This window comes from Hyla sarda, chromosome 4 (assembly GCF_029499605.1).
Source record: "Hyla sarda isolate aHylSar1 chromosome 4, aHylSar1.hap1, whole genome shotgun sequence".
Taxonomy (NCBI): domain Eukaryota; kingdom Metazoa; phylum Chordata; class Amphibia; order Anura; family Hylidae; genus Hyla; species Hyla sarda.
In genome coordinates, this window is record NC_079192.1 from 160,706,814 (window position 1) to 160,731,485 (window position 24,672).

The following is a 24,672-nucleotide window of genomic DNA, read 5'->3' on the forward strand; positions in this document are numbered from 1 at the left end:
TGTCTTCTCCGTTCAGGGATCCCCAGTATGGCTGGCGCTCACCTTCCTCGTCATCACGTTGTCGCGTACGTGCGTCGGCGTGCGTAACGACGTGATGGTGGCGACGGAGAGCGAGGATACCCGGCCGGCAGCAGAGACGTTCCGGAGCGACGGGGACACGGCGACAGCGATGGAGCGACATCCAGGGCAGCGGTGACGAGTCCGGAGCGGTGGGGACACGTGAGTATTACCTCCTATGCAGTGGTCTTCAATCTGCGGACCTCCAGATTTTGCAAAACTACAACTCCCAGCATGCCCGGACAGCCAACGGCTGTCCGGGCATGCTGGGAGTTGTAGTTTTGCAACATCTGGAGGTTCGCAGGTTGAAGACCACTATTGGGTTCAAAATCTTAAATTTTTTGGATTTTGCACCTAAAAATAGGGTGCGTCTTATACGCCGGTGCGTCCTACAGGGCGAAAAATACGGTATTTAGTTTATTATATTATTATATATATTCACACAATTAATATGACAATAGCATTTAAAGTATTGTCTTCTGGATTTTTAAGAACATTTAAACCTACAGTACCACATGTCCAACCACTCTTATTTCATATTAAACTTTTATTAAAATTGAAAGTTCATACTATACAGTACTATACAATTATAAAACTAATAAACAAAGCTAAACCTACAAAATACTGCATATATATATATATATATATATATATATATATATATATACTAGTTAAAACCTTTCTACAAATAATACTGTCATATTAATTGTGTCAATCATTTTATTACCAGGTAACAAAACCTTATCAAACAATGTCAAATCCTCTGAGCAAATTATCTGTGCTGAACAACACTCATACACACTTCATATTAGCGGATAATGGCACGCTTGGAAAATATGGAGCAGAGGTCAAGTTGAGGCGCCAGTTAGAAAAGCACATATCACTTCAGAAAATCAATACAAGTAAGTGTGATTGTGTAGTGATATCCCACCTCCTTCATTCTTCATGTATTGTGTATGTCCATAAATACCCTTTTACAAGAATAATTCTTTTTGTACTGATAGTAATGATCGTTTCAAGCCCAACAGTCCATGTGCTACTCTGCACTTCATATATGTGACAGGGGTATTCTGACCTAAATTAACTTACTCCCTATGCACAGGGGGTCCAACCACAGAGCCCACCCCCTCGAACTGTGCTCCCACTAATTCATTTGAAATGGAGCGGTGGGTCAGCACGCCTTCTGCTGCTCCATTTACTGTCAATAGAGAGCCACTGGAGATTAGTTGAGTATTTGGTTATCTCCGGCACCTTCATAGAAATTGAATGGAGCAGTGATGCATGTGCGGACCTACTGCTTCATTTTAAACATATTAGGCAGGGTGCTGTCCTGGAGATCGTGCCAGCTTTGGAACCCCCACGATCTTACAGTTATCCCCTGTTGATAGGGGATAAGTTAATTTCAGTTGGAACATCCCTCCCTACATGTACTCCCTTAAGATATAGAATAGAATGTGAGAGTCAAGAAACAGTGATGTCATCATATACTGTATGATAAGAAAATGTGATGTCATCATATACTGTATGATAAGAAAAATGTGATGTCATCATATATTGTATGATAAGAAAATGTGATGTCATCATATACTGTATGATAAGAAAATGTGATGTCATCATATACTGTATGATAAGAAAATGTGATGTCATCATAAACTGTATGATAAGAAAAATGTGATGTCATCATATATTGTATGATAAGAAAATGTGATGTCATCATATACTGTATGATAAGAAAATGTGATGTCATCATATACTGTATGATAAGAAAATGTGATGTCATCATATACTGTATGATAAGAAAAATGTGATGTCATCATATATTGTATGATAAGAAAATGTGATGTCTTCATATACTGTATGATAAGAAAATATGATGTCATCATATACTGTATGATAAGAAAATGTGATGTCATCATATACTGTATGATAAGAAAATGTGATGTCATCATAAACTGTATGATAAGAAAATGTGATGTCATCATATACTGTATGATAAGAAAATGTGATTTCATCATATACTGTATGATAAGAAAATGTGATGTCATCATATACTGTATGATAAGAAAATGTGATGTCATCATATACTGTATGATAAGAAAATGTGATGTCATCATATACTGTATGGTAAGAAAATGTGATGTCATCATATACTGTGTGATAAGAAAAATGTGATGTCATCATATACTGTATGATAAGAAAAATGTGATGTCATCATATATTGTATGATAAGAAAATGTGATGTCACTTCTAAGAAATAAACATAGATAGATCAATATTTTTTCTAATCTTAGAGAAAACCTTTAGGTTTTCCATGTCATTAAGATTTGTTTAGAAACTTTGTTTGTTTTAAACTTAGTTTTTTTTATATTTATTTAGAAACTATGTTTTTTTTTATTTGCAATTCCCATATAATCTTCTATTGACATTTCTAGGGTATGATACTGTGACACATGGGTTTCCCTTTGTCATCCTATGCCTGAGAATTAACAGGAGGCAGGGACAGCAAAGGGATGCTCAGCTGTCATCTCCTGCACCAGTATGACCACTAGCTGCATATGACTTTTATGTTGTGCATAAAATCATGATTTGTGTTTCTCTGATTCTTGCCATCCAAATTCAATTGACAGTTGAGTGTATTTTTTTTTTTTGCTTATGTTCTAGGACTAGGACAAGGTGTGCCAGTGGTAGCACTAATTGTGGAAGGAGGTCCTAATGTTATCTCCATTGTCCTGGAATGCCTGCGTGAAGAGCCGCCGATCCCTGTGGTTGTCTGTGATGGAAGTGGCCGAGCCTCTGACATACTGTCCTTTGCTCACAAATACTCAGAGGAAGCAGGGTAGGATTTCACGTTTTATGTCGAATTCTTTAATTATCCAACAGTCCAAAAAATGCCCAAGGAAACTTATACTTGCTGTATGGCATTTTGTGGGCCATATATTAGCAGATAGTTAATAGGGAACTATGAAATGCCATACCTACATTTTTTTTTTTGCACCCTTTGCAGTGTTTTGGCTTAAAGGTGTACTCGCCTGGTGCCAGAAAGTTAAACAAACAGATTTGTGAATTACTTATTTTAAACATTGTAAGCCTTCCATTATCAGCTGCTGTATACTACAGAAGAAGTTATGTAGTTCTTTCCAGTCTGACCACAGTGCTCTCTGCTGACACCTCTGTTCATGTCAGGAACTGTCCAGCGTTTGGCATTTTTTTTCTTACATTTTTTCTGGCGTTTTTTGCCTTTTTTTCTGGCGTTTTTTGGGAAATTGCATATTTGGCCCCTTTGACGTTTTTTCAAAATATGTTGGCTACCAAAAAAAAAAAAAAAATGGATCCAGAAGTGAAGGAAAAAATTGTACCTAACGAAATTTATCTTTTTTTTATAAGAAAATTTTTTTTATAACAAAATTTATATTAATTTTTAAAACAGGGATCAATTTATGTGGGGGGAAGGGCACTTAAAATGTAGTTGACAACAATAAAAATGTAGTGTGTGTATATTTGTAACTTTTTTTCTTTATTTTTTATAGGTAGCATTACTACACTGTTCCATGATGGGAGTAGTAGTACTTGTACTTCTGATTGCAATCCTCCTGTATAAATGTATAGTTGCAGCCGGCCGCTCTTCTCTGGTCCCCTGCACTGACGTATATATACACCTATTCATATTTTCGCAGAGAGCTGTGATTGGCCGGATGGTTCCAGCCAATCACAACTCTCTGCGTGAAATATGAATAGGTGTATATATACATCAGTGCAGGGGACCATAGAAGAGCGGCCTGCCGCATCTATACATTATAAAGGAGGATCGCAACGGGTGTCAAGAGTGACACCCGGGGGATCTGTCTATTAGTACAGGAACTACTACTCCCATCATGGAACAGTGTGTTCCATGCTGGGAGTAGTAGTACTACCTAAAAAAATATTTAAAAAAAGGAAAAAAGTTAAAAACACACACACACACACACACACACTACATTTTTATTATTGTCAGCTACATTTTTAGTGCACTGCCCGTCCATATAAATTGATCCCTGTTTAAAAATGTATAAAAATTTTGTTATAAAAAATATGAATTTCATTAAATTATAATGCAATTTCCTCACAAATTAAAAAAATGGCAGCAATTGCACTGGCGTTTTTTCAGACGTTTTTCTTGCGTTTCTTTCACACAAAAAACGCAGGACAAAAAAAAACAAGTAGAAACATAGCCTTACACTGCAGTGGCGGTGCCAGACCCCTTCTCTCAAGTTTCTTTGTCAATATAAATTACGCCAAAAACCAGCATAAATTATGCCTGAAATCTAGCTCAGCTGTTTTAGCTGGCATAGATTTCAGTCTGGTGCAAGGACAATGAAAAGGTGAGCCAATTTTCAAGAGGCTTGCACCTAAAATAGGTCCATCTTCAACCAATTTACTTTTCATCAAGACCAGCATAAAAAACGCTGGTTTTGAGAAATTGACCCATGTTTAAAGGGGTACTTCGGCACTAAGACATCTTATCCCCTATCCAAACGGTAGGGGATAAGATGCCTGATCGCAGGGGTCCCACTACTGGGGACCCCCATGATCTTGCACGCAGCACCCCATTAGAATCAGTCCCCGGAGCGTGTTCGCTCCGGGTCTGGTAACTGTCGATAACGGGGACGGAGCGTTGTGACGTCATGGCTCCGCCCCCATGTGATTTCACGCTCCGCCCCTCAATGTAAGCCTATGGGAGGGGGCGTGACCCCTTTAATCCTCGTGCTTGGTAAATACAGCTTAGTCCTGTTAACAAAAAAAATTATAAAAGGTAGAAAAGTGATTGGAAACTAACTTTTTACAACTTTAAAATAAATAGATATCAGACTAATTTATTTTAGAACAGTGACTTGGAGTATGAGTATTTACCATCTAAGTGAGAACAAAACATTTCTTGCTCTGGCAATTTTTGTACTTTGTGGTGTTTTTTAGGATAATCAGTGAATCTCTTCGTGATCAGCTTCTTGTTACCATTCAGAAAACATTTAACTACAGTCGGAATCAGGCTCACCAGCTTTTCATTGTCCTAATGGAATGTATGAAGAAAAAGGAACTGGTAAGACCAACTTAGCAGTATGACTATATATGTGCTAGACCTTGGTGCTGAGCAGCTTGACACTTAGGCCCCATTCATACTATGGAAAATCCACTTGCAGCAGCCTCCCATTAATCTTTATTGGAATCTGCTGTTCTGTTTACACATCGTTAGTTCCATAGCGGAACGTCAGACCAGGAAAGGAATTTAGGCAGAAGATTGAACATGTTCAATTTTCTGGTGAAATCTGCTAGAGAAGTCCTGTCTGTCATTGGGACAGCTCTTATTTCTGCAGCAGATTGTCGTAAATATAGGCGCCAAATCCAGATAATTTCTGCTCCATGCAGGAAGATTGCACGTCCAGAGAGAAAATTCAGCAAATTTGCTCGGTGTAAATGGACCCTAACAGTGGTGACTGCCTCTACAAAAGCAGGTATCATCCTTTACTTAATAAATATACGGGACTGTTGTAAATATTCAAGCTTCAGTCATATGTGGGGAGATTTATCAAAACCTGTGCAGAGGAAGAGTGGTGTAGTTGCCCATAGCAACCAATCAGATTGCTTCTTTCATTTTCCACAGGCCTCTTTAGAGGCCTGTGGAAAATGAAAGAAGCAATCTGATTGGTTGCTATGGGCAACTGCACCACTCTTCCTCTGCACAGGTTTTGATAAATCTCCCCCATGGCCTATATAAGGCACACTGGGATTGCTGCTTATTAAATGCCTTCATAAGTCTTTGGAGAAAAGGTTTATCTGTGGGATCTGATCCCATTTGTAGCTTTAGAGGGAAAACATTGTTGCTTTCTTCCAGAAATAGCAAAACTCTTGTCCTCAGGTTGTCCTCAGGTTGTCCTCAGGTTGTCTTCAGGTTGCAGTGTGGGGCTGTTTATGGAAGAAATTATCAGGTCTTTTCTACTCCTGTATAGACCCTTTGAGTATGTCTTTCATGTGGAACTGTAATAAACCCTTGTGAAAATAGCACTGGTTTGTGTGCCAAGCATTAGTAAAATATTTTATAGTGATTTTCTCTATTTTTTTATGTTTGATAATCTATTTGGATATGGATAAAATATCATATCCTCGTGTCTTCTAATAAAGATTTGTCTGTTCCATCTGTCCTGTCTGTGTGACAAGTCACTGTGTCATTATTCAGCGTACAATGAGAACATTCCTCTTCCCGGCATACCATCAGTGTCTAGCGGGTCATGGGGCCATGTCTAATTTGCAAACAAGTGTGGATTTACCAAAGCAGTCATACAGAAAGAATCCTACAAAGAGGCAGCTGTATGTTGTTTTTACAATAAAAATGCTAATAATTCTTAAGACTTTAACCAGTTTATTGCAGTCAAATGATTATCAGCTGACTCTGTAAAATAGAACAGAAGGCTGGATAATAATTTACAATATAATACATTGCTATGAAAGAAGACATCTTTAAATTCAGACACATTTTTAAAGCTATTACTGGTGTAATTCTAGAATTTATAAGATATTGAATATTGCCCCTTTTCTTTGCAATTATGGAGTATAATATTATTAATGATCTCTGTAGTAGTTTTGCATATTTTTTTAGGTCAGTTCCATGCAGTATAATCTCCCTAATACAGAAAGACATTCTAGGATTAATCTCATTGGAGGATCATTAAAGGGAATGTCCTCTGATTAAATAGTACAGTTTTCTTGTGAAGCACTAGAATATGCAAAACAACAATTTTTCATGATCCATAAAAAAAATTTGAATATACAGACACCAAAAAAATGAAATGTACATAAAACACCCAATATGCCACACAGAAGGGAGAAACAGCTGGGCACCACTGAAAAGGGCACACAACCATTCAACACAAGGGACAGTATATTTAAACAAGAGACGAGGCAACTGACAACAGATACCAATGTAATGGACATTATAGAATAGGGAACCAAACAATGGGACACACAAATTCACATTTTGACAACTATGCCTTGGCCACCAAAAGAGAGTATTACTGTCTAGTGCTGTGCAACTTCAGGTCAAAAATGTCCATGATGAAGAACGCCTCAACACAAGAAGTTTTCATAGTGAATAGACCTGACTACATTAAAATCTGGATCCAGCCCTGACACTTAGGTGGCAGGTGAAGCAGTTCTATATACCTTGTGTAAAACGATAGTTTTTGATGCAGTTTTTGAAGCCAAAACCAATAGTGACAAGATGACACGTTAAATTAATATTGTTCAAAAAAGCATTTTTTTAAAGCACTAGAAAAGTCCCAAGAAAAATCACCTTGCAATCAGCCCCAAAAACAGCTCAACAAATTCCATGCTGATTTTGAGGTGGACTTTTACCGAGCAGGTCTTATTCCTTTTTAATCCACTATCTTCCCCCCCCCCCCCCCCCTTATATGTAATATATATATTATTTTTTTTTTATGCAGTTTTGCCGTACCCAACATTACCATTTCTATAATGTAGTACTGAACAAAAAAGTTATAAACCTATTTTATACACACAATTATCCGCCACAATGTCCCGTCACTGTATAACGCCCGTAATGAATTACGGGCATATACGGGTGCAAACGGGCAGTTACAAAACCCATAGGCTGCAATGCAATTTAGTCACGGCCGTCAGGGGTTTTGTAACTGCCGGGTTTTGCAGCTGTAGTGACGGAACATGTGACGGAAGTTTGTAAACGGAGAAATTCATAGTGTGAAAGGAGCCTAATGTGATTAAACAACTAACACTCTGCTAAAATTTAAAGTAATGAGTGCACAGCCTGTATAATTTAATGTTGCGTCCCCTCAACATAACTCAACACAGCCATTAATGTCTAAACCTTGACACCCCAAAGTGGAAATGTCCGCATTTGGCCCAAAGTGTCAATATTTTGTGTGGTCACCCTTATTTCCCAGCATTTCCTTAAGTCTCTTGGGCATGGAGTTCACCAGAGCTTTACAGGTTGCCACTGGAGTCCTCTTCCACTTCTCCATGGCAGCATCACAGAGCTGGTGGATGTTAGAGACCTTGCACTCCCCCACCTTCCATTTGAGAATGCCCCACAGTTGCTCAATAGGGTATAGTTTTGGAGACATGCTTGTCCAGTCTATTACCTTTACCTTTAGCTTCTTTAGCAAGGCAGTGGTCATCTTGAAGGTGTGTTTGGGGTTATCATCATGTTGAAATTCTACCGTGTGACCCAGAATCCGAAGGAAGGGGAACATCCTCTGCTTCAATATGTCACAGTGTATGTTGGCTTTAATGGTTCCCTCCATGAACTATAGGTCCCTAGTGCCAGCAGCACTCATGCAGTCCGGACCATGACACCCCCACCACCATGCTTGACTGTAGGCAAGACACACTTGTTTTTATACTCTTTACCTGATTGCCATATGAACCAAATAAGTTTATCTTGGTCTTAACGGACCACAGGAAATGGTTCAAGTAAAGTTTGCTTGTCGTCAGAAAACTGTGGGCTTTCTTGTACATCATCTTTAGAAGAGGCTTCCTTCTAGAACGACAGACGTGCAGACCAATTTGATGTAGGGTGCGGTCTGGTATGGTCTGAGCACTGAGAGGCTGACCCACCCTTAACCTCTGCAACAATACTGGCAGCACTCCAACAGTCATGGCCGTAAATGTTGGCACCCCTGAAATTTTTCAAGAAAATGAAGTATTCTCACATAAAAGGCTTGCAGTAACACATGTTTTGCTATGCACATGTTTATTCCCTTTGTGTGTATTGGAACTAAACCAAAAAAGGGAGGAAAAAAAGCAAATTGGACATAATGTCACACCAAACTCCAAAAATGGTCTGGACAAAATTATTGGCCCCCTTAAAGGGGTATTCCAGGTAAAACCTTTTTTTATATATATCAACTGGCTCTGGAAAGTTAAAAGGATTTGTAAATTACTTCTATTAAAAAAAAATCTTAATCCTTCCAATTGTTATTAGCTTCTGAAGTTTTCTGTCTAACTGCTCAATGATGATGTCACGTCCCTGGAGCTGTGCATGATGGGAGAATATCCCCATAGGAACTGCACAGCTCCCGGGACGTGAGTCATCAGAGAGCAGTTAGACAGAAAACAACAACTCAACTTCAGAAGCTAATAACTATTGGAAGGATTAATATTTTTTAATAGAAGTAATTTACAAATCTGTTTAACTTTCCGGAGCCAGTTGATATATGAAAACAAGTTTTGGCCTGGAATACCCCTTTAACTTAATATTTGGTTGCACACCCTTTGGAAAAAATAACTGAAATCAGTCGCTTCCTATAACCATCAATAAGCTTCTTACACCTCTCAGCCGGAATGTTGGACCACTCTTCCTTTGCAAACTGCTCCAGGTCTCTCTTATTGGAAGGGCAACTTTTCCCAACAGCAATTTTAAGATCTCTCCACATGTGTTCAATGGGATTTAGATCTGGACTCATTGCTGGCCACTTTTAGAACTCTCCAGCGCTTTATTGCCATCCATTTCTGGTTGCTTTTTGACTTATGTTTGGGGTCATTGTCCTGCTGTAAACAGTAGAATGATGTGCTTTACCAAAAAGTATCTGTCCACAAGACGTTTTCCCAGAAGGATTTTGGCTTACTCAAGTTCATTTTGGCAAAATGTAATCTTGCTTTTTTATGTCTCTGTGTCAGTAGTGGGGTACTCCTGGATCTCCTGCCATAGCGTTTCTTTTCATTTAAATGTCGACGGATAGTTCGCGCTGACACTGATGCTCCCTGAGCTTGCAGGACAGTATCTTTGGAACTTGTTTGAGGCTGCTTATCCACCATCCAGACTATCCTCTTTTGACACCTTTCATCAATTTTTATCTTCTGTCCACGCCCAGGGAGATTAGCTACAGTGCCATGGTTTACAAACTTCTTGATAATGTTGCACACTGTGGACAAAGGCAAATCTAGATCTCTGGAGATGGACTTGTAACCTTGAGATTGTTGATATTTTTCCACAATTTGATTCTCAAGTCCTCAGACTGTTTTCTTCTCTTTTGTTGCCCATGCTTAGTGTGGCACACACAGACACACAATGCAAAGACTAAGTGAACTTCTCTCCTTTTCATCTGCTTTCAGGTGTGATTTTTATATTGCCCACACCTGTTACTTGGCCCAGGTGAGTTTAAAAGAGCATCACATGCTTGAAATAATCTTATTTATCCACAATTTTGAAAGGCTGCCAATAATTTTGTCCAGTCCATTTTTGGAGTTTGGTGTGACATTATGTCCAATTAGCTTTTTTTCCTCCCTTTTTCTGGTTTAGTTTCAATACACACAAAAGGAGTAAATATGTTTATAGCAAAACATGTGTTACTGCGATCCTTTCTAGGAGAAATACTTAATTTTCTTGAAAAATTTCAGGGGTGCCAACATTTAGACCATGACTGTAAGTCTATTTATCAAAGAACACCTCTGGATATGAGACTGAGCACGTGCACTTAACTTCTTTGGTCAACCATGGCGAGGCTTCCTCTGAGTGGAACCTGTCCTGTGAAACCAATGTATGGTCTTGCCCACCATAAAGAGCTCAGTTTCATGGTCTTGGCAATCTTCTTATAGCCTAAGCTATCTTCTATATAGAGCAACAATTCTTATTTTCAGTTCCTCAGAGAGTTCCTTGCCATGAGGTGCCATGTTGGACTTCTAGAGACCAGTATTGGACACTGAGAGCAATAACACCAAATTTAAGACCACTGCTTCCTATTTACACCTTAGACCTTGTAACACTAACGAGTCATATGACACCAGGGTGGGCAAATAGCTAATTGGGCCCAATTTGTACATTTACACCTAGGGATTTACTCACTTTTGTAGCCAAGGTATAGATATTAAAGGGGTACTCCGCTGAAAACATCTTATCCCCTATCCAATGGATAGGGGATAAGATGTAAGATTGCAGAGGTTTTGCTGCTGGGGACCCCCACGATCTCCACTGCGGCACCCTTGTCATTCAGTGCACAGAGCGAACTCCACTCCATGCTGATGACTGGCGATGCAAGCAGCCAGGCCCCCTCCATTCAGGTCTATTGGAGGAGGTGTGATGGCTATGTACTAGCCGTCACGCCCCCTCCCATAGACATGAATGGTGGGGGCGTGTTGTGACATCATGAACGTGGAAGCTGCAAGCTTCCATGTTCCAGATGCTGACGCTGCTGGCCCAGAGATCACGGGGTTCCCCACTGGCGGAACCCCCACGATCTAACATCTTATCCCCTATCCTTTGGAGTACCCATTTAAAGGGGTACTTCGCCCCTATACATCATATCCACCAGTAATCCGCATGCACAGAGTGAACTCCACACCGTGTCGGATTACGAGCAACCACAGCCACCACGCCCCCTCCATATATCTCCCACAGACATTAACCCCTTAAGGACCGGGGTTTTTTCCGTTTTTGCATTTTCGTTTTTTGCTCCTTGCCTTTTAAAAATCATAACTCTTTCAATTTTGCACCTAAAAATCCATATGATGGCTTATTTTTTGCGCCACCAATTCTACTTTGTAATGACGTCAGGAAAAGGGGAGTGATTCAAACTTTTACTAGGGGAGGAGTTAAATGATCTTTATTCACTTTTTTTTTTTCACTTTTTTTTTGCAGTGCAGTATAACACTGCACACACTGATCTTCATCATTGATCACTGGTTTCTCATAGGAAACCAGTGATCGACGATTCTGCCGCATGACTGCTCATGCCTGGATCTCAGGCACTGAGCAGTCATTCGGCGATCGGACAGCGAGGAGGCAGATAGGGGCCCTCCCGCTGTCCTGTAAGCTGTTCGGGATGGCGCGATTAGCCGCGGCTATCCCAAACAGCCCGACTGAGCTAGCCGGCAACTTTCACTTTCGCTTTTAGCCGCTTTCAGCTCTGAGCGCGCAGCTAAAGGGTTAATAGCGCGCGGCACCGCGATCGGCGCTGCGCTCTATTAGAGGCGGGTCCCGGCTTCACTATGACGCCGGGCCCGCCGTGATATGACACGGGGTTACTGTGTAACCCCGCGTTATATCAGGAGAGCAGGACCAAGGACGTACCAGTACGTCCTTGGTCCTTAAGGGGTTAAAGGGGTACTCCACTGGAAAAAAAAAATTTTAAATCAACTGGTGCCAGAAAGTTAAACAGATTTGAAAATTTATTTTATTAATAAAATCTTAATCCTTCCAGTACTTAGCTGCTGTATCATCCACAGGAAGTTCTTTTTTTTCTTAAATTTCCTTTCTGCCTGACCACAGTGCTCTCTGCTGACAGCTCTCTCCATTTTAGGAATTGTCCAGAGTCGGAGCAAATCCCCATAGAATGCCTCTCCTGCTCTGGACAGTTCCTAAAATAGACAGAGGTGTCAGCAGAGAGCACTGTGGTCAGACAGAAAGGAAATTCAAAAATAAAAGAAGGTCCTGTGAATCATAACAGTAGCTGATATGTACTGGAAGGATTAAGATTTTTTAATAAAAGTAATTTACAAATTTATTTAACTTTCATGCACCAGTTGATTTTTAAAAAATGTGACGGGGCGTGACGATCACATCTGTCCGAAGCCTAGCACCGCCAGCATTCTAAACATAAATGCGTCATGCAGTTCCATGTTGCATACTGCACAGAGAATTGCCATGCTCATGAATGCTTTAAAAATTATAGGACTATACATTGTTTGCAGCATTGAAGCAATGAAATGTTACCGTATATACATCTACGCTGCAGGGACCGTCCAGTGGGGAGGGTGAGCCGGTCCGGGCCATCCATTTTCACCGGGAGGCTCTCTTCTCCGCTTTTAGTCGGCCCCAGACTAGTGACACTGCATTGACGACGACGCGCAGGGACACCCCTGACATCATGGACGTCTGCTACACATTGACATACCTGCGCATCTTCGTCAATGCAGCGTCACTAGTGCGGGGCCGGCCTGGAGCACGGAAGAAGGACTCCCGGTGAAGATGGACTGCCCGGACCGGCTCACCCTCCCCACTTAGAAAGCAACAACTGGGGAGGTGAGTAGAAAACAAAAGGGGGGTCTGGATGATGACGGGGGTATTGACAGAGGGTGATGATGATGGGGGGATTGACAGGGGGTGATGATGGCGGGGGTGATGATGACGGGGGTGATAATGACAGGGGGTGATGATGGCGGGGGTGATGATGGTGGGGGTGATAATGACAGGGGGTGATGATGACAGGGGGTGATGATGACAGGGGGTGATGATGACAGGAGGTGATGATGACAGGGGGGATGATGACAGGGAGGGATGATGACAGGGAGGGATGATGACAGGGAGGGATGATGACAGGGAGGGATAATGTATTTCCCACCCTAGGCTTATATTCGGGTCGGCTTATACTCGAGTATATACGGTATATAAAATTTTATACTACAGTTAACAGTCACATAGCAAAAGACTAGCAAATTTCCTGCAGAAGAAGGTTAGTTCTATAGGACATAGACATATGGCATGAAGATTACGTATTAATATCAGTTTGTGAGAGGACTACAAAAACAGTAATAGTGGCCAGCTTAGATTGCATACAATAATCACAAAAGTAAGATCTTTTCACTATTCACACCTGTTAGGCTACATTCACAAATGATTGGTAGGTATAGTGAGCTCTCAGGACACCCAACACGGCTGAAGACTCCAACATAGGCAATAGAACAGAAATAGATAGCCAGTGGTACGATGAAAAATTCTGTTTATTCAGATCCCATAAAACCGCATGCAAGCGGGACTCAGCCAGGTAACAAACAACCAATGATCAGCGTGGACGCATTTCGGGTATGCACCCTTTGTCTCAGCACATTGTAAAATCACTACAAAAACAGGTTATATACGGGCATCTATCCGAGGAAGGGAGGAGTCTGGATCAAGTCCATAATAATTAACCCACTCGGTTACCTCGACAGATTAACCCTGACAAACACTTAAAGGTAAAACCTGTAAGTAGTAATAAGACATTGTTGCACATAAAATTCCACACAAAATGCAATTATGGAACAATGTAAATCCTATATTCATGAAAATAACAAAAACATAAGACAAAAAAAATAAAGAAAAAACTAAACATAGAAAAACCGCAAGGAAAAACCGCACAATATAGATAATGCCCTAAAAAATGGAATCAATTAGTAATGGAGAATCAAATCATTTCTAAGATTCAGGCCACTAGGATGAGTGGTCTGGAGATTATGTATCCAAAAGGCCTCTCTGTTTCGTAGGGTTCTAACCCGATCTCCTCCTCTCAAATGTTTGCGAACACATTCGATGCCACAGAAAATCATGTCAGAGACATCGCCACCGTGGACGTCCCGAAAATGTCTAGAGACCGTGGAGGCGTTCACATGGTGCGGATTGACTGCAGCTCGAATGTGCTCCTGTATACGTTTTTTTAAAAAGCGTTTTGTACTGCCTACATAATTTAATTTGCATTTCATACAGGATATAACATAAACTGTAAACGTAGTCTGGCAGTTAATAAACGAGCATATAGGAAAACATTGATTAGTATTATAAGCAACAACCTCCTTAGTTACTTGTGCATGTTTGCAAACCACGCAGCGAGAGAGGCCACACTTATAAAATCCTTTAACCTGAAGCCAGGTGGGGCTAGTCTCGCCGGTGGTAGAAAACATACTAGGTGACAATATGTTGCCAAGGGTGGGAGCGCGTCTAGAGGAAAACCTACAACCTCTGCGTATGAACTTGGCCAGAATTGGATCCTGCGATAAAACTGGTAGATACTTCTTTACAATTTTAGTTACCTCATGATACTCTGTACTAAAAGTAGTAACAAAAGTAACAATATCATTATCAGGAAACTTAGTTCCTATATTTCTGTTACCACTTTTAGATTTAGATGAGATCAATAACTCCTTCCTATCCTTGTCACAAAGGACTGTGGGTGAAATTACCCGTGCTAAGCGTAATTGTTCCTCTCAAAAATTGTTCAATAATGAATCTGCTGTGGTGAAAGAATGTTTGACTAACAGGGGTTATCCCCCAAGACTAATACACAGAGCTTTAAATAACATTTGTGACAAGGATAGGAAGGAGTTATTGATCTCATCTAAATCTAAAAGTGGTAACAGAAATATAGGAACGAAGTGTCCTGATAATGATATTGTTACTTTTGTTACTACTTTTAGTACAGAGTATCATGAGGTAACTAAAATTGTAAAGAAGTATCTACCAGTTTTATCGCAGGATCCAATTCTGGCCAAGTTCATACGCAGAGGTTGTAGGTTTTCCTCTAGACGCGCTCCCACCCTTGGCAACATATTGTCACCTAGTATGTTTTCTACCACCGGCGAGACTAGCCCCACCTGGCTTCAGGTTAAAGGATTTTATAAGTGTGGCCTCTCTCGCTGCGTGGTTTGCAAACATGCACAAGTAACTAAGGAGGTTGTTGCTTATAATACTAATCAATGTTTTCCTATACGCTCGTTTATTAACTGCCAGACTACGTTTACAGTTTATGTTATATCCTGTATGAAATGCAAATTAAATTATGTAGGCAGTACAAAACGCTTTAAAAAAAAACGTATACAGGAGCACATTCGAGCTGCAGTCAATCTGCACCATGTGAACGCCTCCACGGTCTCTAGACATTTTCGGGACGTCCACGGTGGCGATGTCTCTGACATAATTTTCTGTGGCATCGAATGTGTTCGCAAACATTTGAGAGGAGGAGATCGGGTTAGAACCCTACGAAACAGAGAGGCCTTTTGGATACATAATCTCCAGACCACTCATCCTAGTGGCCTTGTCACGATGCCGGCTGGCAGGAGGTGGATCCTCTGTGCCAGAGAGGGATTGGCGTGGACCGTGCTAGTGGACCGGTTCTAAGTCACTACTGGTTTTCACCAGAGCCCGCCGCAAAGCGGGATGGTCTTGCTGCGGCGGTAGTGACCAGGTCGTATCCACTAGCAACGGCTCAACCTCTCTGGCTGCTGAAGATAGGCGCGGTACAAGGGAGTAGACAGAAGCAAGGTCGGACGTAGCAGAAGGTCGGGGCAGGCAGCAAGGATCGTAGTCAGGGGCAACGGCAGGAGGTCTGGAACACAGGCTAGGAACACACAAGGAAACGCTTTCACTGGCACAATGGCAACAAGATCCGGCGAGGGAGTGAAGGGGAAGTGAGGTATAAATAGGGAGTGCACAGGTGAACACACTAATTGGAACCACTGCGCCAATCAGCGGCGCAGTGGCCCTTTAAATCGCAGAGACCCGGCGCGCGCGCGCCCTAGGGAGCGGGGCCGCGCGCGCCGGGACAGGACAGACGGAGAGCGAGTCAGGTACGGGAGCCGGGACGCGCATCGCGAGCGGGCGCCACCCGCATCGCGAATCGCATCCCGGCTGGAGACGGTATCGCAGCGCACCAGGTCAGTGGAGCTGCCCGGAGCGCTGCGGTAGCGAGAGTGAAGCGAGCGCTCCGGGGAGGAGCGGGGACCCGGAGCGCTCGGCGTAACAGTACCCCCCCCCCCTTGGGTCTCCCCCTCTTCTTAGAGCCTGAGAACCTGAGGAGCAGACTTTTGTCTAGGATATTGTCCTCAGGTTCCCAGGATCTCTCTTCAGGACCACAACCCTCCCAATCGACCAGGAAAAAGGTTTTCCCTCTGACCTTCTTGGAGGCCAGTATTTCTTTAACGGAGAAGATGTCCGAGGAGCCGGAAACAGGAGTGGGAGAAACAAACTTAGGAGAGAAACGGTTGATGATAAGTGGTTTAAGAAGAGAAACGTGAAAGGCATTAGGAATTCGAAGAGAAGGAGGAAGAAGAAGTTTGTAAGAGACAGGATTAATCTGGCACAAGATTTTGAAAGGACCAAGATAGCGTGGTCCCAATTTGTAGCTAGGGACACGGAAGCGGACATATTTAGCTGAGAGCCATACCTTGTCTCCAGGAGAAAAAATGGGGGGAGCTCTTCTTTTTCTATCAGCAAACTTCTTCATGCGTGATGAGGCCTGTAAAAGAGAATTTTGGGTCTCTTTCCATATGGTGGAAAGATCACGAGATATTTCATCCACAGCGGGCAAACCAGAGGGCAAGGGAGTAGGGAGGGGGGGAAGAGGGTGACGGCCGTACACCACAAAAAATGGGGATTTGGAGGAGGATTCAGAGATTCTGAAGTTATACGAAAATTCGGCCCATGGTAGAAGATCTGCCCAGTCATCCTGGCGGGAGGAAACAAAATGGCGTAAATAATCACCCAGGACCTGGTTAATTCTTTCTACTTGCCCATTGGATTGAGGATGATATGCAGAGGAAAAGTTTAATTTAATCTTGAGTTGTTTACAGAGAGCCCTCCAGAATTTTGACACGAACTGGACGCCTCTATCCGAGACGATCTGCGTGGGCAACCCGTGAAGACGAAAAATGTGTACAAAAAATTGTTTTGCCAACTGAGGCGCTGAAGGAAGACCAGGAAGAGGGATGAAATGTGCCATCTTGGAGAATCGATCAACGACCACCCAAACAACAGTGTTGCCACGGGATGGGGGTAAGTCCGTAATAAAGTCCATACCAATCAGAGACCAAGGCTGTTCGGGGACAGGCAGAGGATGAAGAAGACCAGCGGGCTTCTGGCGAGGAGTCTTATCCCGGGCACAAACAGTGCAGGCTCGTACAAAATCCACAACATCCGTCTCCAGAGTCGGCCACCAATAGAAACGAGAGATGAGTTGCACGGATTTCTTGATACCCGCATGACCTGCGAGATGGGAGGAGTGACCCCATTTGAGGATTCCGAGGCGTTGGCGTGGAGAAACGAAGGTCTTCCCTGGAGGAGTTTGCCTGATGGAGGCTGGAGAAGTGGAGATCAGGCAGTCAGGGGGGATGATGTGTTGCGGAGAGAGCTCTACTTCCGAGGCATCCGAGGAACGAGAGAGAGCATCGGCCCTAATGTTCTTATCGGCAGGCCGAAAGTGAATTTCAAAATTAAATCGGGCAAAGAACAGAGACCACCTGGCCTGGCGAGGATTCAGCCGTTGGGCAGACTGGAGATAGGAGAGGTTCTTGTGATCGGTGTAAATAATAACTGGAAATCTTGATCCCTCCAACAGATGCCTCCATTCCTCAAGTGCTAATTTAATGGCTAGAAGCTCTCGGTCCCCGATGGAGTAGTTCCTCTCAGCTGGAGAGAAGGTCCTAGAAAAAAAAACACAAGTAACAGCATGCCCGGAAGAATTTTTCTGTAGAAGGACCGCTCCAGCTCCTACAGAGGAGGCATCAACCTCCAATAGGAAGGGTTTAGATGGGTCAGGTCTGGAGAGCACGGGAGCCGAAGAAAAGGCAGACTTGAGCTGTTTAAAGGCGTCTTCCGCTTGAGGAGGCCATGACTTAGGATTGGCATTCTTTTTGGTTAAAGCCACGATAGGAGCCACAATGGTGGAAAAATGTGGAATGAATTGTCTGTAATAATTGGCGAACCCCAAAAAACGTTGGATAGCACGAAGTCTGGAGGGGCGTGGCCAATCTAAGACGGCAGAGAGTTTGTCTGGATCCATTTGTAGTCCCTGGCCAGAGACCAAGTATCCTAGGAAAGGAAGAGATTGACATTCAAACAGACATTTCTCCATTTTGGCATACAGTTGATTGTCACCAAGTCTCTGAAGAACCATGCGGACATGCTGGCGGTGTTCTTCTAGGTTGGCAGAAAAAATCAGGATATCGTCCAGATATACAACAACACAGGAATATAAGAGATCACGAAAGATTTCATTAACAAAGTCTTGGAAGACGGCAGGGGCGTTGCACAGGCCAAAGGGCATGACCAGATACTCAAAGTGTCCATCTCTGGTGTTAAATGCCGTTTTCCATTCATCCCCCTCTCTGATGCGAATGAGATTATAGGCACCTCTTAAGTCCAGTTTGGTAAAGATGTGGGCACCTTGGAGGCGATCAAAGAGTTCAGAGATGAGAGGTAGGGGGTAGCGGTTTTTTACAGTGATTTTATTAAGACCGCGGTAGTCAATGCAAGGACGTAGAGAGCCATCTTTTTTGGACACAAAGAAAAATCCGGCTCCGGCAGGAGAGGAAGATTTGCGGATAAAGCCCTTCTTTAAATTTTCCTGGATATACTCAGACATAGCAAGAGTCTCTGGGACAGAGAGAGGATAAATTCTGCCCCGGGGTGGAGTAGTACCCGGGAGGAGGTCAATGGGACAGTCATAAGGCCTGTGAGGAGGTAAAGTCTCAGCTTGTTTTTTGCAAAAAACATCCGCAAAGTCCATATAGGCCTTAGGGAGACCGGTTACAGGAGGCACCACAGGGTCACGGCAGGGAGTACTGGGAACCGGTTTAAGACAGTCCTTGGAACAAGAGGGGCCCCAACTCTTGATCTCCCCAGTGGACCAATCCAGGGTAGGGGAGTGGTGTTGAAGCCAGGGTAGTCCAAGGAGAATTTCGGAAGTGCAATTGGGGAGGACCAAAAACTCAATTTTTTCATGGTGAGATCCGATGCACATTAGGAGGGGCTCCGTGCGGAAACGTATGGTACAGTCCAATCTTTCATTGTTAACACAATTGATGTAGAGAGGTCTGGCGAGACTGGTCAGCGGGATGTTGAACCTGTTGGTGAGAGAGGCCAAAATAAAATTTCCTGCAGATCCGGAATCCAAGAAGGCCATAGTAGAGAAGGAGAAGGTAGAGGCGGATACCCGCACAGGCACAGTAAGACGTGGAGAAGCAGAGTTGACACCAAGGGCTGTCTCACCTTTGTGCGGGGTCAGCGTACGTCTTTCCAGGCGGGGAGGACGGATAGGACAATCCTTCAGGAAGTGTTCGGTACCGGCACAGTACAGGCAGAGATTCTCCATGCGGCGTCGTGTCCTCTCTTGAGGTGTCAGGCGAGACCGGTCAACCTGCATAGCCTCCACGGCGGGAGGCACAGGAACGGATTGCAGGGGACCAGAGGAGAGAGGAGCCGGGGAGAAAAAACGCCTTGTGCGAACAAAGTCCATATCCTGGCGGAGCTCCTGACGCCTTTCGGAAAAACGCATGTCAATGCGAGTGGCTAGATGAATGAGTTCATGTAGGTTAGCAGGGATTTCTCGTGCGGCCAGAACATCTTTAATGTTGCTGGATAGGCCTTTTTTAAAGGTCGCGCAGAGGGCCTCATTATTCCAGGATAGTTCTGAAGCAAGAGTACGGAATTGTACGGCGTACTCGCCAACGGAAGAATTACCCTGGACCAGGTTCAACAGGGCAGTCTCAGCAGAAGAGGCTCGGGCAGGTTCCTCAAAGACACTTCGAATTTCCGAGAAGAAGGAGTGTACAGAGGCAGTGACGGGGTCATTGCGGTCCCAGAGCGGTGTAGCCCATGACAGAGCTTTTCCAGACAGAAGGCTGACTACGAAAGCCACCTTAGACCTTTCAGTGGGAAACTGGTCCGACATCATCTCCAAGTGCAGGGAACATTGAGAAAGGAAGCCACGGCAAAATTTAGAGTCCCCATCAAATTTATCCGGCAAGGATAGTCGTAGGCCTGAAGCGGCCACTCGCTGCGGAGGAGGTGCAGGAGCTGGCGGAGGAGATGATTGCTGAAGCTGTGGTAGTAGCTGCTGTAGCATCACGGTCAGTTGAGACAGCTGGTGGCCTTGTTGCGCTATCTGTTGTGACTGCTGGGCGACCACCGTGGTGAGGTCGGCGACAACTGGCAGAGGAACTTCAGCGGGATCCATGGCCGGATCTACTGTCACGATGCCGGCTGGCAGGAGGTGGATCCTCTGTGCCAGAGAGGGATTGGCGTGGACCGTGCTAGTGGACCGGTTCTAAGTCACTACTGGTTTTCACCAGAGCCCGCCGCAAAGCGGGATGGTCTTGCTGCGGCGGTAGTGACCAGGTCGTATCCACTAGCAACGGCTCAACCTCTCTGGCTGCTGAAGATAGGCGCGGTACAAGGGAGTAGACAGAAGCAAGGTCGGACGTAGCAGAAGGTCGGGGCAGGCAGCAAGGATCGTAGTCAGGGGCAACGGCAGGAGGTCTGGAACACAGGCTAGGAACACACAAGGAAACGCTTTCACTGGCACAATGGCAACAAGATCCGGCGAGGGAGTGAAGGGGAAGTGAGGTATAAATAGGGAGTGCACAGGTGAACACACTAATTGGAACCACTGCGCCAATCAGCGGCGCAGTGGCCCTTTAAATCGCAGAGACCCGGCGCGCGCGCGCCCTAGGGAGCGGGGCCGCGCGCGCCGGGACAGGACAGACGGAGAGCGAGTCAGGTACGGGAGCCGGGACGCGCATCGCGAGCGGGCGCCACCCGCATCGCGAATCGCATCCCGGCTGTAGACGGTATCGCAGCGCACCGGGTCAGTGGAGCTGCCCGGAGCGCTGCGGTAGCGAGAGTGAAGCGAGCGCTCCGGGGAGGAGCGGGGACCCGGAGCGCTCGGCGTAACAGGCCTGAATCTTAGAAATGATTTGATTCTCCATTTCTAATTGATTCCATTTTTTAGGGCATTATCTATATTGCGCGGTTTTTCCTTGCGGTTTTTCTATGTTTAGTTTTTTCTTTATTTTTTTTTGTCTTATGTTTTTGTTATTTTCATGAATATAGGATTTACATTGTTCCATAATTGCATTTTGTGTGGAATTTTATGTGCAACAATATCTTATTACTACTTACAGGTTTTACCTTTAATTGTTTGTCAGGGTTAATCTGTCGAGGTAACCGAGTGGGTTAATTATTATGGACTTGATCCAGGCTCCTCCCTTCCTCGGGTAGATGCCCGTATATAACCTGTTTTTGTAGTGATTTTACAATGTGCTGAGACAAAGGGTGCATACCCAAAACGCGTCCACGCTAATCATTGGTTGTTTGTTACCTGGCTGAGTCCCGCTTGCATGCGGTTTTATGGGATCTGAATAAACAGAATTTTTCATCGTACCACTGGCTACCTATTTCTGTTCTATTCACAAATGATTGTCTAATTCTAGTTGTTTAGACACATCATACATTATCAATGACCTCAGGTCAAGACAAACAATGTTTATAGGAATCTTCAAAAAAAATCATTTGTAGATAAAAAAAAGTTTTCCTGAACCATAGATCTTCAGAAAATTTCAAATACAGACAATTTCTTTTCAGAAGAAACTAGTCTGCTATTGACCAATTAAAATGATTGTTTAGTGCTAAATTTCACCCAACAAATAATCATTTTGGTAGAAAATGTTCATTTTCATTAACACATTTAAAAAAAATATATCTTTAAAGGAGAGCGGCTGCCATAGACACTTATACCTTATCCTCAGGACAGGGGATAAGTGTCTGACCGTGGGGCGTTCAAACGCTGGGACCCCCTGCGATCTCCTGTATGGGGCTCTGGCTCTGCTGCGGCTCTCCAGTGCAGGACACACCCCTCCAGGTATCTCTATGGGATACGAATGCTGCATCTCTGCCTCTCCCATAGAGTTGTATGGAGGGGGCGTGTCATATCCTGTGGATAGGGGTCTAAGACTGCAGTACTCCTTTAACATAAAAACATGATTTAACGACTGAATGACCTTTGGACCTTTTTCCTTAATAGGTGCCCTGAATCCATGATTTCATGATTATTTGTTACCCCATGTCACAGTCCAGCCTTATACCATAAGAGTGTCGGAAATAAACAATGCTAACAGAGTGCTCCAAACAAACAGTGCAAACAGAGCAGACTGACCCATAACCAATACCGTCCCATAATAATAGTGCCTTCCAGAATATTGCTTGTCTTTCCACAGCTAAAGAATAGCCAAGCAGTAAAGGTAAAGGTAAAAGATGAAAAGAGGGATGGTACCTCTTGCAATATGCCACAACGAACTGAGTTAATCGGTAGAACCCATATTGATGTGCTCATCTGATGTAGAAAAAAGTCAGGGATAATTTGAGCAGCTGTTTACCTAAATGACATCATGAATAAAGACCTTTACGAGGATTCAAAATGAAGAAATAAAAATAGAAAAATTATATCTTTTAAGAAGGTATCACCTTCACGAGAACTTTTTTTTTTTCATTTTTAATGTCCTCGACTCTTCCTGTTCTCTTAGGATAATGCATCATTCTCTGCTGTCTCAGGAGGCTTGGCTGGATCTTGTTTCTAATCTGAAGCACTGCCTCCTAAATTATGTCATTACCTGTGACCAGCCTTAGTGCCTATTTCATCTCCTTGCATGCTGCCATGTGCTGAGACATGCCACAGGCAGATGAACAGATTGGGAATGAATACAGCAGGTGCTGCAGTTTCACTCACTGCAGAGCAATAGTCTGCTGTGCAGGGCTGCCAGTAGATATTTTGGGGCCCCTTACACAGCTCAAGGCTGCCCCCCCCCCCCCCCCCCACACACACACACACACAATCCCGTGGCTCACTCCCAAATATGCTCACAGAGCCCATCCGCTATCTTACCCATCGTCTATGAAAAAAATATTTTAAAACACAGGACAAGAAAAACAAGACCCTTTTTAGTTCAATGAGAAACTGTTACTGACCAAATCCTGTATACTGACCAATATTATCAATAATATCAGTATACAAGGGAGAATAATATCGCCACACCATGACCTCTACCATTATCACCACATAGTGACTGTATAAAAACCCCTGAACACAGAACAAGATCCCCCATACAAATGCCATATAGTGGTGACCCCGGGGAAGATTTATCAAAACCTGTCTAGAGGAAAAGTTGCTGAGTTGCCCATAATAACCAATCAGATTGCTTCTTAAAAGGCCTGTGAAAAATAAAAGAAGAGATCTGATTGGTTGCTATGGGCTACTCAGCAACTTTTCCTCTTGACTGGTTTTGATAAATCTCCCCCACCAACTCTACACAGGCGCTGTAGAGGGTATAAGTGATTACAGTGCAGTTACATGAAGTGACTCACAGGAAGCATCTTCTTTGTTCTCTGTCTTGCTCAGACTGCCATAAAGTCTTCTCAGAAACTGCCAGACAACAAACATATTATACACCACACTTATTTAGCACAATCCCCACCTGTTTCCTATGCTAAATACCCCAAATATTGCCCCCTTGGCGCCCTGCATAGTATAGGGGGAGTAGATAAGTGTGTGGGGGAAAGAGTAGGGGGATTGGGCTGTGGTACGTTGACAATTTCTCCTCCTCTGTTAGGTAATTCTTCCAGTAGTAGGTAAGGAATCCCCCTATAAGATAGTATTCCCCAGTAGGTTGGTAATGCCCCCAGTATGTACAAAGCAAATAATTCCCCCCCCAAAATGCTCCCAGATAGGTAATGCCCCAAGTAGATAAGCATTAGTTAATGCCCCCAGTAGGTAAGTAGTAGGTAATGCCCAAGTAGGTAGGTTCAAGTCGGTGCCCCCAGTAGGTAATGCCCCCAGGTAGGTCATAAGTAGTGGTCCCAGGTAAGTAATGCCCCCAGTAGATAGTGCCTCAAGTAGATTGTTCCCCTAGGTGGGTAATGCCCCAGTAGATAGTGGCTACACCTGGCAGCCACTGTGCTGAGTTTATAAGGCCCGTAGCCCGTCCTGTCATTGAAATGAGTTGGGGCAGTGCAGAAAGCGTGATAAACTTGGAGTTAGGGGCTGGCTGCAGGTTCTCTTTCCATCCCGGCACAATTTTCTAATAGGTTTGCAG

At 43.6% G+C, this 24,672-nt stretch overlaps 1 protein-coding gene across 1 annotated transcript in view; it reads left to right on the plus strand.

Moving 5' to 3' along the window:
- The window catches only part of TRPM1 (transient receptor potential cation channel subfamily M member 1), a 339,306-nt gene that overhangs the window by 246,845 nt on the left and 67,789 nt on the right, over positions 1-24,672 (plus strand). The window contains exons 6-8 of the mRNA XM_056572537.1: positions 788-959; positions 2,719-2,893; positions 5,008-5,131. Coding sequence (XP_056428512.1) covers positions 788-959; positions 2,719-2,893; positions 5,008-5,131 — 471 coding nt within the window. The remainder of the gene's footprint in view (positions 1-787; positions 960-2,718; positions 2,894-5,007; positions 5,132-24,672) is intronic.